The 22,627-nt window shown below is 42.7% G+C and overlaps 1 protein-coding gene across 1 annotated transcript in view; it reads right to left on the bottom strand.

Moving 5' to 3' along the window:
• Positions 1 to 22,156, bottom strand: part of LOC122563591 (PR domain zinc finger protein 1-like) — a 76,286-nt gene extending 54,130 nt beyond the window's left edge. The window contains exons 1-2 of the mRNA XM_043717516.2: positions 22,057 to 22,156; positions 12,356 to 12,587 (exon numbers count right to left, since the gene is read on the bottom strand). Of these exons, the coding sequence (XP_043573451.2) occupies positions 12,356 to 12,526 (171 nt within the window). The 5' untranslated portion in view covers positions 12,527 to 12,587; positions 22,057 to 22,156. The remainder of the gene's footprint in view (positions 1 to 12,355; positions 12,588 to 22,056) is intronic.
• Positions 22,157 to 22,627: the final 471 nt, after the last annotated feature.

The raw sequence follows: 22,627 nt of genomic DNA, 5'->3' as shown, positions 1-22,627 counted from the left end.
AGCGGAGAGTTTGCCCCCAATTCCAATTAACACCAGTTTTGCCTGAGGCTGCTTCATGGCACATTATGTGGAAAAAATAACACAGAGGGTGGATAGAATGTGGAATATTCAGTCACAAAATATGGTGAGACCATAAATTTTTTTTCCAAAAGGTTTTCAATAATTGCTTGAAACAGAGGAACATCTGATGGTTAGGGGAGCAGCAGGAAAGTGACATTTGACATGTTTTGGGAGAAGCAAATTGCAGGCATTGACTGCAGTTAGTAAGGTTGCAGATTTAGAGTCGAAAGTAATTTGTCGTGTCTGAGGTAAAGTTACACAATAACTGAATGTACTCGAAGAAAATGATAATACTCAAATATTTAGCACCTCTGGGTCTTTTCCCCAGGATTTCTTCAGATTGCTCTTCAGATTTCCGGAAACTGTCAGATAATATTAGAAAGCTAGGAATGCTGGTCTGAAGCTGTTTCTGGTTAAATATTATGTGGAATATGTTAAAATTCAAAGGAGAGGAGAACTTTAGTCTGATGTGAGCTGTTTCCCAGAGAAACACATTCTCACTTCAGCGTCAGAAGGCCATGGAGTCAGGACCCACTTCAGAAACTCCAATGAAAGATCCAGGTCAACACTTCCAAGACCATAAGGATTCAAAGATTGCTGCTCTGCTTTAGGTGCCCTTTTTCAGTTTTGACTTGAAACCCAGGTACTGTCTACCTGCTCCGATGGATGCTAAAGATCACAGGGTGACAACAGGCAAATCTCCAGAATGTCCTGGCCAGTATTACTGCTCAATCAATATCATTAAAACAAAATTATGCTGTGCTCTTTGTCTGATATTGCTGTGCAGAAATTGGTTGCTGTATTTTGCAAAACACAGCAGTGACCATCCTTCAAACTTGCCTTGTTTTCTGTGAAGCGCTTTGGGATGTCTTAAGATTGCATTTCTGTAGCATCTATACAAAGTTATTTTGTTTTGCTTTCCTGTGGTTCGCAGCCCATGCATTGAACCTATCTGGATCTGCGAATAGGAAACACTGGGGGATTGTGAGTGCTTCAGTGCCAGTAACCCAACAGCAGCTACCACTGCAGTGAAGGAAATCCCCACGCACAGCAACAAACAGAAAAACTGACAGGGCATAGTAACTATATTAGTTGAGCAAATTCAAAGGAACAAGCAGCTTCCTGTTTACGCTCCAACTGACTGGAGCTTTCTATTTTATGATACAATTGGACTTCTGAGAACTTCAAGCCTGTCGCAATCTTTGAACATTGTTTACAACCTCTTCTGGCCGTCCCTGGCAGCTAGGGTTTCTCATGTAGACCATAGTCCAATTTAAATTTCAATGTCCTGCTACATGTTTGAAATATATTATGCACCCTCCATGGAATATAAATCATAACAGTGCAGCACAGTAAGAATTGACTTTATAATGGTTCTTTCAAAGAACAATCCAGTAGTCCCACTTTCCCCCTCTCGCAGTAAGTATTCTTTTCCATTTTGAAAGCTACTAAATCTATTACTACAACCCTATCAGCCACAACCATTTGTCATGTAAAAATGCTTTTCCTTACATTGGCAAAAAATGAGGGACAATCATCTGAAATCTCTCCCCTCTGGTTACTGACCCTTCAGCCACTGAACAGGTTATTTTTACTACAGCTAATCCTTCATGATTTAAAACACTTCTAGTATGTTTCCTCTTAGCCTTCTCTGCTCCAAGGAAAAAGTGAGGTCTGCAGATGCTGGAGATCAAAGTTGAAACTTTATTGCTGGAACAGCACAGCAGGTCAGGCAGCATCCAGGGAACAGGAGATTCGACGTTTCGGGCACAGGCCCTTCTTCAGGAATGAGCAGAGAGTGTTCAGCAGGAGAAGATAAAAGGTAGGGAGGAGGGACTTGGAGGAGGGGCGTTGGAAATGTGATAGGTGGAAAGAGGTCAAGGTGAGGGTGATAGGTCGGAGTAGGATGGAGGCGGAGAGGTCAAGAAGACGACTGCAGGTCAGGAAGGCGGTGCCGGGCTGGAGGGATCCGGCTGAGACAAGGTGGGGGGAGGGGGGAATGAAGAAACTGGTGAAGTCCAAGTTCATCCCCTGCGGTTGGAGGGTTCCCAGTCGGAAGATAAGACGCTCCTCCTCCGACCGTCGGGTTGTTGTGGTTTGGCGGTGGATGAGTCCAATGACCTGCATATCCTCGGTGGAGTGGGAGGGGGAGTTGAAATGCTGTGCTACAGGTTGGTTGGGTTGGTTCGTCCGGGTGGCCCAGAGGTGCTCTCTGAATCGCTCCGCAAGTAGGCGGCCTGTCTCCCCAATATAGAGGAGGCCACACCGGCTGCAGCGGATGCAGTAGATGATGTGGGTGGAGGTGCAGGTGAATCTGTGGCGGATATGGAAGTTTCCTTTGGGGCCTTGGAGAGAAGTGAGGGGGGAGGTGTGGGCGCAAGTGTTGCACCTCCTGCGGTTGCAAGGGAAGGTGCCGGGAGTGGAGGTTGGGTCGGTGGGGGGTGTGGATCTGACAAGGGAGTCGCGGAGGGAGTGGTCTCTACGGAAAGCTGATAGGGGAGGGGAGGGAAATATATCCTTGGTGCTGGGGTCTGTTTGGAGGTGGCGGAAGTGACGGCGGATGATGCGCTGTACATGGAGATTGGTGGGGTGGTAGGTGAGGACCAGTGGGGTTCTGTCCTGGTGGCGGTTGGAGGGGCGGGGCTCAAGGGCGGAGGAGCGGGAAGTGGAGGAGATGCGGTGGAGGGCACCGTCGACCACGTCGGGGGGGGAAATTGCAGTCCTTGAAGAAGGAGGCCATCTGTGTTGTACGTATTTTGAACTGGTCCTCCTGGGAGCAGATGCGGCGGAGACGAAGGAATTGGGAGAATGGGATGGCGTTTTTACAGGGGGCAGGATGGGAGGAGGTGTAGTCCAGGTAGCTGTGGGAGTCGGTTGGTTTGTAGTAGATGTCCGTGTTGATTCGGTCGCCTGAGATAGAAACAGAAAGGTCTAGGAAGGGGAGGGAGGAGTCCGAGACTGTCCAGGTGAATTTGAGGTTGGGGTGGAAGGTGTTAGTGTAGTGGATGAACTGTTCAACCTCCTCGTGGGAGCACGAGGTAGCGCCGATACAGTCATCAATGTAGCGAAGGAAAAGATGGGGAGTGGGGCCAGTGTAGTTGCGGAAGATGGATTGTTCCACATACCCTACGATTGTTCCACATACCCTGCTCCAAGGAAAACAACTTCAGCTCTTTCAGTCTACGCATGCAATTGTACCTCTGTATTGCCAGCAATAATTGTGAGATTCTCTGCTACGCCTTCTTCACACCTTTCCTCAAGCCTGATGGCTCAAATTGAACTCAATACTCCAGTTGGTGCTGGACGAGTGTTTTCTTTAAAAAAAATGTTCAGCATAACTTCAAGAGTTTTGTATTCAATCATATCAGACTCAATACGTTAACTATGCCCCTTTCTCCATAACAACACTCAGGAAGTTTGATACCTACCAAGACAAAGCAGCCTGCTTGATTGGTACCACATCCAAAAAGACTCAGTCACTCCATCACCAATGCTCAGTAGTAGCAGTATGTATCATCTGCAAGGTGCACTGCAGAGATTCACTAAAATCGCCTTAGATGACACCTTCCAAGCCTATGACCAGTGACATCTATTAGAACAAGGGCAGTAAATGCTTAAGAATACCACCAACTAAATGTTCCCGCCAAGCTACACACCATCCTGACTTGGAAATATATCGCTGTTCCTTCACTGTTGTTGAATCAAAATCCTGGAATTTCCCTCCCGAATGGCACTGTGGTCTACCCACACAGAATATATTGCAGCGGTTCAAGATGGAAGCTCACTCTACCATCTTCTCAAAGGCAGCTAGGGACAGGCTATAAATCCTGGCCCTGTCTGCCACACCCAAACTCCAAAACTGAATTTTAAAAAATGATGCTACCAGATTTGCTGAGATTCTCCAACATTTTCTCTTCTTATTTTAGAGCCAATGCCTTTGTTTATTAAGCTCAGGGTCTCATGTGCTTTGTAAATTGCATTGTTAACCTGTTTTGATCATCAAAGATTTTTGTACAAAAACCTGCCAACCAGAAACCCTTCTACCTGTATCCTGTCTTTAATGTGGTGCTGGTGACCTCCGTACTCACTGATACTCATTGTTTCTGAGGCCAAAAATAAATCCATGTTAAATTCTCTTCCTTGTTGACAATTCCCTCCATGACCTCACCCATTCCTATCTCTGTAACTTTTCCAAGTCCTACAAACCTCCAAGATCTTTTGGCTGCTATGATTCTCGTTTCATGCATTCCCTCAATTTCTAAGATTGGCTTTCAGCTGCTAAGGTTTGGAATTTCTTGCCCAAACCATTCTGCCTCCCAATTTCCCTGTCCTTACTGAAGACAATATTTAACACCCACTTAAGGAGCTCAGTCTCAAATTTCATCTTGTAACTTTTCAGTGAAGTACCTTGGGACATTTTATTAAGTTAAGAGGTACTATATAAAGGCAAGCTGTTGCAATTCTATTAGCTTTACCTTGTATCTGACATGTGCTGTACCAGGCCTGTGAGTGTTTGATGGGAAAATATAAAGGTTGTTTCACTTTTATGTCTAACCTGTGCCTTAAAACATTCAATGGCCTATATAGAGGGATGTTTCATTTAAAATGACAGGAGAAAAATCACTCACTCATTATCTGAAATGCAGAGATAAATTTCTCTTTATATATTATCCGTTCCACCTAGGCTGCAGGGTAGGCCAGACTGTAATCAACAGGCAGGGCTATGTCACAAACCGACTGTCACTCTAAAATGCACTGTTGGTCTCACTTTTACTTATGAAAAGGTGAGTGCTGCTCTCTTTGCTTTATTCAGGTGGTATCCACCACCATGACGGCTTGTCTTGATGACTCCACTAGTTGCTCACCAATGACACGGAGGAACATTCTACATATTATATTGCCAATGGGAAGAATCTCTTTTTATGCTGTTTTTCTCAATTTGCATGAACGTCTATCAGACAACTAAGTGTACACACCCATGGGTGTAGTAAACCATGAGTAAGTGTTGCTATAATCACAAGGATTTTCAAAACCAAAACATTGTGCTATTCACCTTACACCTCAAATGAAATACAATGAATCTCAAATAATGGCCAATAGTTAATTCAATTTTCTTCTTCACTGAAAAGTTCAGCTTGAATCTTTCTGTGACTAACCTACTGGAACTCAACTGACGCTTGCCATAGCCTCTTACAGACCCTCACCTTGGTCATAACCCTTGTGAATTGAGTTACATGTAAGGGAGCAGATATTTTTCCTTTTTGGACTATAAACTGAAATGATTGCTGAAATACCTGGGGGGGGGGGGGGGGGGGGGGGGGGTGGGGGGTGGTTCCTGCATTTTAGAAAAATCAAGCGGTACGTGGTATTAACTGAACACACAATGTTGCCTTTTAAAAGCAATGAGATTATTGCTTTGAGGCAGAGTGATGCAGCAAGTCTTTGAGTTAAGTATGGATAAGGTGAGGGTCTTTTCCATAAGGTGGGGGAGTTAAAACTTTAAGTAGAGAGGAGAAAGTTTTAAAAAAAGACACGAGGGCCAACTTCTTTACAGAGAGAGTAGTTTGGAATGAACTGCCAGAGGGAGTTGTGGATGCAGGAACAGTTACAACATTTAAAAGACGTTTGGTTAAGTACAGGAATAGAAAAGGTTTGGAGGGATATGTGTCAAATGCAGGCAGGTGAGACTAGTTTAGTTTGGGAACATGATCAGCATGGAGTGGTTGGATCGAAGGGTCTGTTTCTGTGCTGCATGATTCATTGATTCTGTAAAGTCTGCCTGACAACAGTCCACTGAATGGTTCAGGGACAAGCAGTTTGTTAAAAAGCTGAGAGTGCAGGCTAGACAGGGACCTCCAGAGGCATCAAACTGAAAACCTCTCTCTTCCTCTCTCTCCATGTGGGTGAAAACACAACGGTGAATGATCATTTCTCAAATAAAAAGGAATCGGAAGACAACTTAACTCCCCTTTGAAAGATGGACTTTTAATTTTCAGAATTTTGCTTTCACAGTTTACAATTTTTTTCCACCTAAAGTGTGTCAAATGGTTTGCTTTGGTGTATCGTAGTCATGAATGAGTGTGTGTGAATTTGAGTTTTTAGAACAGGTTGTATAATTTAAGTTGTATAATAATAGATTTGGAACCCTTTCTTTTCACTGTCACTTGTTAACGTTAAGTGTATGACAATAAAGAAGGTTGTTTTCTGTTAAAGATGAAATCCACTGTGAATTGCTTTTGTCCTGAATAGCAGCTTGTCAGGCAAATTGGTCACCCTGGCGATCTCAGTGGGATTATGTAACATCTTGTGGGAGAGTGGGGCATGGTTATCAGGGTGTTCTTCCCAATTATGTTGCACCAGAGACCTATTTTAGTTAGCTCTGCACTGCTCTCTGTCCAGCTGAATCTCAATGGCAGTGCAGGTCTCTTATTCTTTTACTCAAACGCTGAAGAAATTCCCTCAGCCATCTCGTATCAGCCTTGGCAGTTAGAGAGAGGTTGAGCGGGAACCCTGGCGACTGATGGGGTACTGCATCACTGGATGGGGCAGCTCAGGTGGATATAAAAGACCCCACCGCAATATTCAAAGAAGAGCAGCAAGGTTTTCCTGATGTTCTGGTGAGCATTTCCTCCTCATTCACCAGAATATGTGGTCATTTATCACACTGCTCCTCATGGGAACTTTGTTGTATTATCTGCATTGTCATAGGATGTTCTGAAGCATTTTACAACCAGAGATCCTGAAGGCATTAAAAGATTCTTTATTTGGTAGTTCTTCATTTTTTCAGCCACAGTCATAGCAAACAAAAACAAAGTCAGTTAGCCTTTCAGTTGATGGAAATTATTTCTCTCTCAGACTTTTGATGCAAGCCGAGCACAAAAAGCCAATAGGCGCTAGTTAATCAGAGGCCTTGGGTATAACTTACCAACCTGCTTTGAGGATCATTCTCAGCAATTAATTGAAGCAGCTTGGATTGTTTCTGTTGTGTTTCACAGAGTTCTTTCTGCACTGAAATTTTGTATATTTTCGCTGTGCCTTGGTTGGATCATTGGTTTCACAGCTGAAAATGTGTTGCTGGAAAAGCGCAGCAGGTCAGGCAGCATCCAAAGAGCAGGAGAATCGGCGTTTCGGGCATGAGCCCTTCTTCAGGAATTCCTTAAGAAGGGCTCATGCCCGAAACGTCGATTCTCCTGCTCCTTGGATGCTGCCTGACCTGCTGCGCTTTTCCAGCAACACATTTTCAGCTCTGATCTCCAGCATCTGCAGTCCTCACTTTCTCCTCATTGGTTTCACATACAACTCAAGGGCATAATGCACCACTCATTATGAACGTCACCAGAAAATGACTCACTGACACTTACTCTGCTGGCAAGGAAACTCCACAGCCAGACACATACATGGTTCACAAGCAACCAGTTTCCGACATCCTTCCATTCCTGACTCTTAACTGGGAATTTCATAAATGTTTACTCGTGAGGCAGTCACACACTGACTGTTGAGGACAGAAATCCCCATAAGAAGCGTCCTCACTCTTTCAAACTCACTTATTAGTCTGTCTACTTCATGACATACAGGATTTCTATTTGGATTTGAAACTGTTGCTAGCACAGATCTGAGAATCTGTCTGTTACAGTTTACCTTGTTTCACGGTTTGTTAGCTCAGTTGACTGGGTAGCTGGTTTGTGATGCAGCGTGATTCCAACAACGTGGGTCAATTCCTGCAGTGACTGAGGTTACCACGAAGGTCCCACCTTCTTGACCTTGCCACCTGCTTCAGGTGTGGTGACCCTCAGATTAAACCACCAGCAGTCATCTCTCCCTATTGAGAGAGACTGGGATGATGGTGATTTTACATTTACCTTTATTAGGAACCATCAACTTGAGGCGTTACACAGTAACACACACTTGTACACAAAGGCACGGCTGCTCTCAATGCAATCTGAGGGATTTCACTCAGGGAATAGAACTTTCTCACATTGTATTTCTCTGCTTCTGCACCAAACTCTCCAAATATCGCAGGTTACATACCGAGTTGAACTCCCTCTACGCTGTCCATTTAACATACCAACAAGGCTCAGTCTCTCACGACCCAGTTTGAGACACAACCAATGAAACAAATTTCCATTTCCAAAATCCAATCCTCCCTCTCTCCAAGTCTCCCTGTGATAGATTGCTTCCTTGGTGCATGTTTTCATTTGAAACATAAGAATTTGGAGAGAGCCATTTCAGCCCCTTCGGCTTGCTTTATTATTAAATTATATCATGTCTGATCTACAGCTTCAACCAATTTGCCTGCCTTAGTTCCATAACACTTGATAACTCCCCAATAAAAATCTACCAGCCTCATGGCCCCGGAGATCCAAATCTCCAGTACTGTTTGTGTAAAGAAATACAAGATTCGAGGGTTAAGTCTTATCTGCTGGCATACAATTCAACCCAGCCTAATAACCATTGGTCCTAGTTGGTTACTTTTCATTACAGCCCTTTATAAATATAGTTTGCACACAACCCTTTGTGTTCTCATTCAGAAAAAATTCAGTTTTCCTAATTTTTAACTTACTAATTTCAGTCCTTTATGGCCTAGCACAAAATCTAAGAAAATAAAGTCATATTATTATAGAGCATGGAAACAGACTTATCCATACCAATCAGGTTTCTCAAACTAAACACGCCCCATTTGCCTGCGTTAGGCCCATATCCCTCTAGGCCTTTACTATTCCTGTACTTGTCCAAAAGTCTTAAATCTTGCAATTATATCTGCATCTACCATTTCCTCTGTTAGTTTATTCCATATCCACACCACCACTGTGTGAAAAAGTTGCCCTTCAGGTCCCTTTTAAACCTTTCCCCTTAAAATTATGCCTCTAGCTTTGAACTCCCCCACCCTGGCAAAAAGATCTTTGCTATTTACAGTATCAATGCTCATGATTTTATGAACCTCTATAAGGTCACCCCTCAACCTCTTACCCTCCAGTGAAAACAAGTCCCAATCCCTCCAGCCTCTCCTGACTCTAGTCTCATAATATCCTTGTAAATCTTTTCTGTACCCTTTCCAATTTAACAATATCCTTCCTATAGCAAGGTGACCAGAATAATGTTTAGTGTTTCAAAAGTGGCCTCACTAATGTCCTATACAGCCTCAACATGATGTTCCAACTCAAATGTTCTGACCAATGAAGGCAAGTTTACCAAACACCTTCTTCACCACCCTGTCTACCTGTGACGTGACTTTGAAGGAACTATTTACCTGAACCCCTAGGACTTTCTGTTCGACAACACTCCCCAGGGTCCTACCATTAACTTTGTAAGTCCTGCCCTAGTTTGTCTCACAAGCCGAATTTTTTCTCCATATTTGGAGATAACTTTGACTCCTCCCCAAGTTCTTTTGTCAGATCAGCCCTCAGTCATCTAAACTCAAGGGAATATGTCAAGCCATGTTTGTTTACCTTTATGATAGAGGGTTTGGCTCCACTTTAGGATTTCAGCACATGATCTATGCCAATGCTCCTTAATGAGTGCTGACATTGACCACTCAGATTAGGTATTAATACTGAGCCACCATGACACTCTCATAACTTTATTGTAAGAAAAGCAGGCAATGTTTCTCAATAGGAACACAAAGGGTGGTTATGTAAACTATCTTCGTAATGAGCTGTGGGCAAGTACCCAAAAGGAACCTAATTAGAACCAACGGGCATTAGTTTGGGTTAAATTGCTTGCCAGCAGATAAAAGCTAACCCTTGATGCTTGTATTGCGCACCGGAGACAGTGTGTACACACACATGAACATACTTCAACCTAGAGACAATTCAGCTGGATACTGAGCTCAGCTCCCTGTGACACAGACATCACCAATTGCGTGTCAGTTCAGAGACTACTCTGTTAAGATAATCGTCACAAATGTAGGTAGAACAACAGAGCAGCCTGCTATTGGCAGTGCAAACTGTCTGGCAGCTAGATGACTTGTCATACTCACATGCAGTTATTTTGGTGACACTTTAAATATTCCATTAAGTGCAGTGAAATCACCCTGGCCAAAATCCCCTCAAGAGCTGTTGTCAGTTTGTGGCTGTGTATGTGAGCCTTTTCCTGTCTTGCACTCATCTGATACATGTGCAATGATTTTCCCTCACCTCTTGGGGTGAGGGGTTTTCAACCACCAAAAAAGTGGCAAGGTGGTGGAAGGATTGGGCAGAATTGGTTTACCAAGGAGTCTCAGCAAAATCTGGGATCTCCACCCGCAAGAGCCCAGAGAAATAGAACCGCTGATATCCCGTCCCCACCTAGTGGGTTTTCCACCTTCACATATCTGCTGTGATCCAGGAGCAAGGTGTAGAAGTCAGGAAATGCCAAAGGATTTTGACTAGTCTTGGGCCTTGTCCATCCAAGTTTCAATTTTCATATGTTATTTAACATCTATCAATCAAAAGATAACCAATGTAATCGTAAGCAGTATTTGCATTTCCATGGTACCTCTTCCAATCACATTATCGTATATTCCACAGCCTTTTACATGCACTGGAGTATATCCAAACTGTGGTTAATGCTACAACATTGGAAACAAAGCAGTGGCTTTGTGCACAGCAACGAAATAATGATTAGATAATCTGTCCAGGTGCTGACTGAGAGGTGGATATCGGCCATGTGAAATGAGGGAAAGCTCCCCTGTTCGATTTTCAAATTGTGTCATTAGATCGGTTATGTCCACCCAAGATAGAAGGCTGACACAATTTCAGCATTCCCTTCATACTGTAAACATTAGAGGGGAGGTGGTGTGATGATGATATTCCTAGCAATCCTGAATCACAGAATCCTTACGGTGTAAGCAGCCATTCAGCCCATTGAGTCCACACTGCCCCTCTGAAGAGCATCCCACCCACCTACCCTATAACCCTGCATTTCCCATGGCCAATCCATCTAACCTGCACATCATTGGATTGTGGGAGGAAACCGGAGCACCCAGAGGAAACCCACGCAGAAACAGGGAGAACGTTACAAACTCCACACAGGCAGTCACCCAAGGCTGGAATCAAACTCAGGTCTCTGCCGTAATGAGGCTGAAGTCTCAACCAATGAGCTGTCCTGCCACTCCTTATGCCCATGCAAATGCTTTTGAGCCATAGGTACATAGCACAATATGGCAGCTGATGGAATTTAAAATCTACTAAAAGTTAATTAATTGAAGCAATTTGGAGTTGAAAACTGGTCTCAGGAAACTCAGTTATTGTCATAAAATCCCAGCTGGTTCACAAATGTCCTTGAGGAAGGGAAACCTGCTGTCCTTACTGGGCGTAAATCTGACTTGATCCAGACTCACTGCAACACGGCTGGCTCGTAATTGCTCCCAAGAAATCAGGGGTGCACAACTGCAGGCTGGTCAGTGAAGTTCCAGAACCTACGAATGGATACAACTATAGATTTCAGAGCTCAGTCTGAGGAGTGGAACATAAACCTACAACTTTTGGACTCAAAATGCATAAATGTTACCATTTCCAGTTACCTTCCTAGCAAAAAGCATATCCTGCTTGTTATGCCAGGCACTAAGTAGTCTAATCAGCAGTCCCTTTATTTCTGTTGGGGCTAGGGGTTTGCAGTGGTGTCTCTCCCAGACCCACAGGGAAATGATACTAGCTTGCATGTGATGTGGGCCTTGCCTGCTCATGCCTACCTATGATACCACCCATTTCCCTGAAATCTGGCAGAATGTCTGGGCAATGTACCAATACAAATGTGGCCAGTCTGGAAATGTACAGCAATCATATAGCACAGGATGAGATCGTTCAGCCCATCATGCTTGTGTTGGATGTTTGAAATAGTTATCCAATCAGTTCTACTTCCCTTACTTTTAAAATCACAAATGCTTCCTTCTCAGGTATTTCTTTAATTTGCTTTGGAAAGCTTGGTTCAACGAGTTTCTACTGTCCAGACAGGCAGTAGATTTCTGATCACAAAAGTCCACTGCAGAAATGTTATGTTCATCCTGTCTCCAGTTCCATTGCTTTCACTTCAGTCTACAATACCTGTCTGTAGATCATGCTTTGGACATCACATTGCTTCGAATGAAAGTACAAAGTGATCCTTTCTGTAATAGCTTTGACCTTGGACCATCAAGAGAAAAGCAATGCATACTGATCTGCCAGTGACCAATCCCAAGAATAACAATGAACAAGTCCTTGCAAGCAGAAATTGACAGTGTGAATATTTATATGAATTTGAATTTATTTTTGCAATATACACTTGACATTACTGTGTGTTGCTCAGAGATATTAGGTCAGTTGGGCTCAGAGGGACTTACCTCATTGGTAGCTGCATACTTAAAGATAAGGTTTCGGGGTATGGAAGCTCTGGCCAGAGGAATCTCAGCATATTTTACTGGGTCTGCAGGTTGGTCATTTACAATGTAGGTGCACTTCTCTTCCAAATCCACCTCTGTCCACTGGCTCATATCTGAGATCTCAGCTTTCATCTTCCTACCTTCTCAGTGTCTCACTCACTCCAAGGTGACAGGACCAATAACATCGGAAAACCTGCAAATTGAAAAGCATGGGATATATATTTTAAAAAAGGAATGAAATTGTGTTTCTATAGCACCTTTCACAACTTCAGAATGTCTCAAAAGGCTTTGCAGCCAATGATGTCCTTTCTGAAGTCTAGCCACTGAGGTAACATAGGAAACATGACAGCCAATTTGCACACAACAAGCTCCAAGAAACAGTTGTGCGATAAATGACCTCCCTTAGTGAGTTAGGGTGAGGGATATGTATTGTCCCCAAGCTACCAGCGAGCACTCCCATGCTCTTCTTCCAAGTAACATTTTGCAAGCTTTTACAACCTCCAGAGAGGGCACACATGGTTTAAAGATTCATTGAAAGGAATACATCTTCAACAGCATAGCAGTCCTACACTGCTGTACCGGAAGTTTCATTAGGTGCTCAAATACTTGGATCTTCTGACTCAGGCAAGAGAATGATGTCCATGGCTAACAGTTAGTTATTATTACTGTTGAATGCATGATGCAACTTCACACTGGCAGTTGTGCAAAATTCAACATCTTCCATGAAGGAGGAAAGCAAGAGAAAGATAAGCAGTGCTACGAGATGTTGTGAAAGGTGACATGTACCCAGCAACTTTATCAAGACTGCACATGGCTGCCTACCCTAAGGAAGGTAAAGAAGTAAAATACCTGACCAGATCCTACCTCAACATCTTTCCACAGTTTATGCAACTCCATAACAAGGAAAGGGAGCAAAGAGTTGTAAGGCCAGGGGTGTGCAATTAGGGGATGGGGCCGGGGCTAGGAATCAGAGCTGTAGATAGTTGCCAAAGAAAAGTAAGTGAAGTGTAGCAATGCCAACCCCGCTGCACTCCCCTCACCATGTTATTGTAGACAGCAGTGGACATCCGTTTGATGTATTTTTTCAAGCCATTTCAAAGAGGTGCCCTCTTGCCCAGAGGTGGCTTCCCTTTGGTTTAGAGATAAAACAGTTGGACGACTATTTATTAAAATAAAAATCGCTCACCTCCACCCTAAATTAATTTCTAATTTTGCTTCACTGACCAGCTAAGATTTGGAAATAGAGCAATTGATTGGGTACTATTTGTATCTACTGGCGAATATCGGAGACCATAGGTCGTCCTCAAAATTCAGCAGCTGCCACCATGATTTTTCAACAATCAATTCTGTCCGCAACAGATGAGAGGAAAGCATGGGACAACTACAGGTGTAAGTTAACCTGAGTCTTTTTACTCCCATTTGCGCAGTTCTTTGTTGAGTAAGGATATCTAGCGATCTCAGTCTGGGGATGACTTTTAACCAAAAATGGTCTTTTCGATGGAGTTTCATGGAGACTTTCTCTTCCTGAGCTCCAGCAAGTTACCTCAAACAGTACTCCGTTGTTCCACTCACTGAGTGTGTGCCATGCCTCCATGTCATCACTCTTATGCTACCGTGCACTCTGTACCATTAAACCTTCTGACATTTATGCCATGGGCACTTTATTTAAACATCAGCTGCACATTACGTCAGACACTGCCAGCTTGGTCTGAAGTTGCAAGTTGAATCAACACAGTGTCCATAGACTGGAGGACCACCCAGCAATACTGCAAAAAAAAGGTTTTTAGAGTCACTGGATTCAAAACATTAACTCTGCTTTCTTCCCACAGATGCTACTAGACCTGCTGAGTTTGTACAGTAATTTCAGCAATATAAGGTGTCAGGTGAGCTCCAAAGTACAGTAGTATAAGTTGAGCCCCAAATATGCCAGGATGATGAGATGCTTTGTCAATGACAACCTACATGAATAAAGGTGTTGGTGGTTACTATGCATGGAGTGGGCACTGAGGTGTCGGAGAATGTTGGCCTGAGAAAAGCCAGCAAGTTGCAGCTGCCTGTGCAAGCTCTCGTGTTGGGAATTATTGCTGTCTCGTTTCTCTCCTCTGGAAAAATGGTAAATTGCGTGTAAGTGAGGGAAAATTAGATAATAAGGAAATGTTAATGCATGCAGATAGGCTTCTCACCGTTTCTTAGTGAGATTGCCATCTTGCAGTTGAAGGCTTGAGAGTAAAATTTGATTTTGTTTCCTGAAGCATTGAAAATCTCCTTTTCCACAGCTGTCATATTTTGCTGACTGATGCTGGCAAATAGGACTAGGTCAGATTGGGATGTCTGGTCAGCACGGATGAGTTTGACTGAAGGGTCTGCTTCCATGCTGGATGACCCTATGACTTGCCATGTCCATATTATTCAGAGTCTGGAAAGAGTCTGCCCTTTAAAACGGTGATTGTATCACTTCCTGATTTCACTTATGAACAACATTGTTCTAATGTTATGGTTGTCCCAATTTGGTCACTGGCTTTCACTGGAAGTAGTGTCTCTGTATCTATCCTATCACAAGTCATAATTTTAAACAACTTAACAGAATTACTATTACATGTGCTACATAGCGAATGCAACAATTTGCTTTTACATAACACATTTAACGTACAACAAATTCCCAAGATGCTTCAAAAATGGATTAACAAACTGAATTTCAAATCAATTCACCTAAAGAGGTGTTACCTCACCTGGCTGATAACCTGGGTGCAGGTTTTGAAGATTGTCTTCAAGGCAAGGGGATTGAGAAAGGAAATTTCATAGCAAAAGGCTGAGGCAGCTGAGTCAGCAGCAATGAAGATCTTCAAATCCAAATTGTGCAAGAGGCCATAATAGGATAAGCGCAGAAATTTCAGAGGGTTATGGGCTGGACACAGGGAAAGGTGAGGGATTTGAAAACGAGGATGAGAATTTTTAACTTGACGCATTGGTTAACCTGGAACCAAGGTAAGGGGGAGAACAAAGGGTGAACTGAGTCAGAAATGGACAACAAAGTTTGGGTGACTCAAGTCAATATGAGCTAGATATCCTTGGAGGTGCCTGCCTCCAAGGATATCTAGCTCATCCATACTGTGCTCCACCCAATGATGCATCAGTGAGGAACATTCTGATGAAGGATTCCCATCCAAAGTGTTATCAGTCAGTTCTCTCGACATGTACAGCCTGACCCACTCAGCACAAGGACAATGTCTCTCCAAAGCGGATGGAAAGTAACAATCAGGTGAGATTTTCTGTAAGACGCTTTAATGTTCAATCCAACAGGTAAATGCAGTGACTGATCTGGATTTAACGAGGATTGGCTACTTGATCCGGTTCCAGCTTTCCACTCCAAGCCCTTATGGGATTTCTCAACTCGGATAAGTATTTTGTTAAACACAGTACAGCTCCAATAACTTTCTAAATAAATCCAATCCTACTTACTGAAACAAAGCAGGTATCATTTTAACCTGAGTGCCCAGTGGGTGACCAATTGGATTTACTTTTCACCAAGAACAACTTACATTTCTCTGGCACCTTTGATAGCACCACAATTCTTCACAGCAGTGAACAGGTAGAATTTGTTGCCGAAACAGAAGAAAATATTAGGATAGGCCACCAAAAGCATAGTCAAAGAAGTAGCTTTTAAAGAACATCTCTGAGGTGCAGTGAGGGTTAGAGAGATGGAGAGATTTAAGTAGGGAATACACACACACACACACACGATTGGACACAAGATGTTCCTGTTATCCATTGCTCAGTATCAACAGCAGGCAGTGTATTTATCCATTAGCTTATCCATTTATCCATATTCATCCATCAAAGCAGTGTTCAATTCTCCTTTAAAGAGAGCGACACTCTGGAAGGATCCTCTGTGCCATCAGCTATTGTTAAACATTACTCACTCATGTCAGATCACAGAACAGTTCAGCACAATGTCTGAGGTCTTATTTCTGAAAATATATTTTGCACTAAAACTTGACAGCAAGCACTGACATGTACCAAGGAGTTGCTCCTGCGATGATGTTTTGGCTGATAAGGCCTCAGGAAGATAGCAATTGTTCAGTATTATGGCGAAGGGCGAGGGTGTGGGGTGCGTATTCTTCACTCTGGCTGCATTACATCACCTCTAGCCTCTTATCATCCCACCCCATAGTGCTACCATTGACTGCTCATCATGCCCACCCTCACTATGCTCATCTTCCCATAGTCAATGAGAAGATAAACAAACAGTCATTTCATTACCTGACGGATAAGTTAACGAACTCCCTTTCTCCTTATCTCCAATATTAGGAATAATTATTTAAAAATTCAAACTCTAATGCAGAGACTACAGTTCAAGAAGACAGCTCACCATCACCTTCTCAAGAGCATCTCAAGGTGGACAATAACTGTTGGCCCAGCCAGTGATACCCATGGTCTTTTTTTTTTAAAAAAAAATAACAGCGCTATCCCTACATTTATTGCATTGGATTTATGCACCAGTTTCTCTCAGGGGGTCATGAGTCTTGAATTCCTATCTTCAAAAAGTGGTGGAAGCAGATTTTTTGAATATTTTTAAGGCAGCAGTGGATAAGCAAAGGAGAAAGGTAATGGAGGAAAGGCAGGAATGTGGAGTTCATGTTACAACGACCATGACCTTATCAAAATGGTGGAGTTGGTTCAAGAGGGTAAATGGACCATTCCTACCCCTAACTTGTAGGTTTATTTGCAATTATTCATTTTATTTTGAAACTATTCTTAATAATTTTCTTCCCCACCAGTTTAACAAATGAATTGCTCTCTCACCATGGTTCCCAATATAGCATGCACTGTGATCAAGTCAGAAGGTCATGCTCCATGCCTCTCATTCTGTCCTGTAATATGCACAGAGAAGGCACTGGAAAAATAGGTCAGATTGTCAGCACCTAAAATCAAGAACAATAGATATTTCAGGTGGGGAAATGTTTCAGTTCTGTTACAGGTGTCACCTGCAGTAATATTATCATCTATCCTATGTCTTTCAGGCTCTGACCCAGTTTGTGAATTTTTCAGAACATGTGAAATTTCCTTCCATCTCAGGAAAGTCAGGGACTTCGTTAACTGACTGAAGCAAAATACATTCACAGGTAGTTACACAATTGCACAAAGGAAATATAGAAGTGTTGAAACGGAGGACTAATTTACCATGGTTAGTTTCACATTGCACATTTGAGAAAGAAAGTCCTGTCACTCAAAACGTATTAGAACTGATAATCTGACATCTATTCTCGGAAGTCCTTTTAGAACTTTTTACTGAGGGAGCCTCAATACCAGAAACCTATCTCACCAGAACTGTATCTTTGGAAACATCGAGGCTGCATTGGTTATGTCTGATCTCCAACTCTTCCATGTCCATAGCTTATCCATAATTTGAACACAACAGTGACCTGAAGAGAATTTTATTGATGTTGTGGGTCTACCTACAACAAAGAGACTGCAGTTCAAGAAGGCAGCTCACCATCACCTTCTCAAGACCATCTCAGGATGCACAATAACTGCTGGCCCAGCCAGTGATACCCATGTTCTTTTTTTAGAAATATAACATTGCTGTCCCTATGTTTGATGCAACACTGGCACTGGATTTATGCACCAGGTATACTCTGAACAAGTACAACATCATAGTCACTGTATTAATTACCCTGGGCTAATAATTTGCACACATCAGTTTAAATACAACCAAAGGACAATCTGATTTGGAATTCAGTTAATTAATTATATCTAGAATGAAAAAAGGTACCAGTAATTGTCAGCATGAAATGGACTGGATTGTTGAAAATCTAGTTCATTAACATCCTTCAGGGAAATTAATCTGCTGTCCTTCCACAATATGGCCTATCCGTGATGCCATATCCATAGTATCATTTTACTGCCTTCTGAATTGATCCAGCAAGTCACTCAGTTGTATCAAACCATTTACAAAGTAATCACTGTGGGTGTACATTCAAAGGTAGTTCACCCCAGCTTCTCAATGGCACTTAGAGATGGTCAATGAATACACAGTTCTTTTGGCAATATTCACATTCCACTGATTAAAATAATGGTGGTGGCAGATCTGTAGAATGACAATGGATAACAGGATACAGGATACTGATCCACAATAATTACACATAAAAACGTGACAGGATGACAGGGACAAGAATAGCATTAACCAGATTAACAATTCCCAAGTTAGTGCTCTATGGCACAAAGTGCTGGTAAAGTCAAGGGCTGTGAATTGGTGCTTTCACACAAAAAATGTACAGAACCATAGCATTGCAAAATTTCCACCAATTCCTTCATCCTCCTACAATAACAAGAAATAGAGATTTTGTTTAGGCTTCTTAAGTCATGAAGCAGTATTTATAATGTGCCTCAAGTGCAGTTTATCACAAATGTTAAAGAAGTTCAGCTGTTGGTCAGCCAGTTATTAAAATGCAATTTTTTTATCACAGTATATTCTGCCATGGGTGTACCTTTTGCACAAGACTCTGATTGCTTATTTTGCAGGTTAATATTTAAATTGGTGGAGCATATGGGGCAGATAGCTCACCTCCCTGAGTCCCCCAACCTCCCAGCCCCAATGGAAAGTCAGTAATGAGCTAACAGATGAAGAACAAGCCTGTCCCACTGTCTTAAAGCACTGCTGGTGGGCTAACCGAGTGCTGAGAGTGACCTCTGCCCCTCATTGAGGGGAAGCTCAGCTTCAAGAGCTGTTGGAGAAAGTGAGGTCTGCAGATGCTGGAGATCAAAGTTGAAACTTTATTGCTGGAACAGCACAGCAGGTCAGGCAGCATCCCTGGATGCTGCCTGACCTGCTGTGCTGTTCCAGCAATAAAGTTTCAACTTCAAGAGCTGTTGGCTAATCAGGAGGGGCTCCAGCAGAAACCAGCAGCACCAGAACTTCATAGTGGACACTGCTGGAACTGCAGGCAATATCCCAGTTATAGCATGGATCAAGACAAGCCGGGGCATTGGGCAGGGGACATTTACCACTTAAGGGAGGGAGCAAAGAGGTTGGATCACTGTTTGAAATTGAAAGACCATGTGGGTAAGTCGGAAGAGAATGTACCAAATTCTGAGAGGGGAGGGGAAGTGCCAAGGATTGGGCCAACTGCGCTTTTAATAAGATGTATGGACTCTCAGCTATTTATTTACACAAGGGGGGGGTGAGCTGCTCGTTTAGCTGTCCACCCACCCTCTATATAATAGGACTGAGCTTGGATTGGGGGGTGGGGGTGAAGAGCAGTGAAGGTGGTACCCTGGTCACCTGATGGTCAGACATATTTTACGTGCACCTTCACTCCCCTGCAACCCCTCGCCAATGGGGTTATGCAATGTGCAATGGTGGGAATTTCAAACTACCCCCATTAGCAGAATATTTGTCGCAAATGTGCCTCATTGCAACCACTGTGTCAATGTTCTTGAGTAACGTAATTAAAGGAGTTATATGGTAACTCGTCCACTGTATGGAGAAGCCAACACCATTATAAAGTCAGGTAGCAACAGCAATGGAAACTGAAACATTCAACTTATAAGAAGAGAAATGTAATCAGGCTCGATTACACTAGCAGCAGACACAGATAACATGTACAATCACTGGCCTTGCCAAGCTGAAGTGATCTCACTGCACCAAGCTGATAGGAAGGGATGATCACAAATAAGGTCTCTTGATCCTCCATCAGAACAATGGCCTTGAGAAAAGCATGACTCAGCAATTTGCCTGTGAAACCCACTAAATGCACTGAAAATTCCACCAACAAACATCATCTTTTACACAGTGGTTAACTCTTTGGCCTCTGAGTTAAAAAGCTATGCAGTCAAGTCCAACTCCATGACGCTGATCACATAGCCCAGACTGACAGTCCCAGCACAGTAGAGTCAGAGTCATAGAGATGTACAGCATGGAAACAGACCCTTCGGGTCAACAAGTCCATGCTGACCAGATACCTTAACCTAATCTAGTCCCATTTGCCAACAGTTGGCCCCTAAACTCTTCCTATTCATATATCTTTGAAATGCTGCAATTGTACCAGCCTCCACCACTTCCTCTGGCAGCTCATTCCTTAAGCACACCACCTTCTGCATGAAAAGTTGCCCCTTAGGTCCCTTTTATATCTTTCCTCTCTCACCCTAAACCTATGCCCTCTATTTCTGGACTTCCCCACCCCAGTGAAAAGACTTTGCCTATTTATCCTATCCATGGCGCTCATGATTTTATAAACCTCCATAAGGTCACCTCTCAGCCTCCAATGCTCCAGGGAAAACAGCCCCAACCTATTCAGCCTCTCCCTATAGCTCAAATTCTCCAACCCTGGCAACATCCTTGTAAATCTTTTCTGAACACTTTCAAGTTTTACAACATCCTTCCGATAGTAGTATTAAGACAATACTGCATTGTTGGAGAGGCCTTCTTTGAGAAGACATTCAAACTTGGCCATGTTAACTTCTCAGGTGGATATGAAAGATGCCATTTCGAAAACAAGCAGGGTATTTATGTTGGTGTTCTGGCCATAACTATCCATAAAAAACACTGCTCAAACTGCTCATCTGGTTATTATCACCTTGCGGTTTTGGGAGCTTGCTGAGTAGATGTTACTGTTATAATATAAAGAAATGTAACTACATTGCACAAAGTACTTTGTTAACTGTACAACCTTTTGGCGTGTTCTTGTATCAAGAAGCATGCCATACTAATATGAATGATTTCTTTTATGCTGTTAAACAATTCCATAGAAAGTGCACTTGTACCCATACATGAAACTCCCCACAGTCACAATGGAGGGAAAAAATACATAGGCCACTGTGCACTGACTAAATCTCAGGCACACATGGGTTTGTCTGATCAATGAGGAGTCCACCCAGCACCTAGGACACAGCAATAAAGGAATGCATGTTGTCTTTGTACTCAATGTAATGATACACAAGCCAGGGAAATCCTTTCAATACAATGTAGGAAATTATTCCAATCTTGATTTCAAATCTTGCAACTTTAGTTTTGAAGCTAAAAATGATCAATAGGTATGGCTGTTGCCTGAAGGGGTCATGTCTGTGTGAGGGGATGGTGGAGTTAACGGGTTAAGTGTCCAGCAATAGTTTTATTATTTCAAAAGAATGAATAGCAGCAAAATGTAAGTGGCACTTTGTTTGTGATTCAATGCCCGTTTACATCATTGTCTTTTGTGACTGTGGGAAAAGAAACTTAAGTTTTTTCAAAGCTGGTAGGCCATTATAAAAGCTACATTAATTTCTTGTTATTAGTTATTCAACCAATCAGCTGAGCTTTGACAGGGAATTAATTACAGCTTGTCAGATAGCCTCAAATCCTGTATCAGCCTTGTTTGACTTGAGCAAGGGGCAAAAGTGGTTGTTGAATGCAGACCAACTAAAGATGATTTCAGACTTGCCAATTCTTTACGTGTTGATTTGTGAAGAGTGCAAGTTTTTAAATTCCAAATCACTACTATTCCACCCTCTGCTGTCCTGCTCTCTGGCATTTCACCCTGTACCTAAACTCTTCATTCAAACAGACATTGTCCACTTGTGCCAGACATAAGCCACAATGACTACATACACGACAACACAAGCTCTGCAATATCTCTAAATAATATTGTCAATGAATGTCCTTGTTTCAGATAAAAAGTACTTACATGCCAAACTTTGCCTCTACATTGCCGTAATCAACCTCCCTTCCATACCCCGTTCCCTGCTCGAACAATTTAAATCCTCATCCTTCCTTCGTGTTTGAAGTCCTCTCAAAATCACCCTCGCGGTCCTGGGCTCCCAAAACTTTAGGCAGCACAGGGTCAGTCTCCTGACTCACTCATTGGGCTAGAGTCACCCAATCAAATGGGACCCAAGATGACTCTATCGACATTCAGTTTTGTTATAGGCTGCCAAGGATCCCAACAATCAACAGATTATTTCAGATTATCCAATCAAGTGGGCATTAATGATTTAGTCAAAGGAAGCTGTTCCTTTCTCTCTGCTCCCCCCAAAAACTAGAACAAAGAGCAGAAGCAAATATAGCACTTGGACAGTGTTAAGTCTGATTGATGCTGTCAGCGACCTTGTTTTACTCAATCAGGCAATGATCTTAACCCATTAAGTACAAAGTGCCCAGAACAAACCAACAAGCGGGAGCTGACCTACATTCAAAAACAATCAAAACACAATCAATTATCATATTTAATAATCTTGGATTATTATCCCTCAGTCAAG

Source organism: Chiloscyllium plagiosum, unplaced genomic scaffold (assembly GCF_037043375.1).
Source record: "Chiloscyllium plagiosum isolate Xiang-an unplaced genomic scaffold, Cpla_swu_hap1 HiC_scaffold_30, whole genome shotgun sequence".
NCBI classification, from domain to species: Eukaryota; Metazoa; Chordata; class Chondrichthyes; order Orectolobiformes; family Hemiscylliidae; genus Chiloscyllium; species Chiloscyllium plagiosum.
Note: the sequence above shows the minus strand (reverse complement) of the source record. Positions and strands in the feature narration are given on the sequence as shown.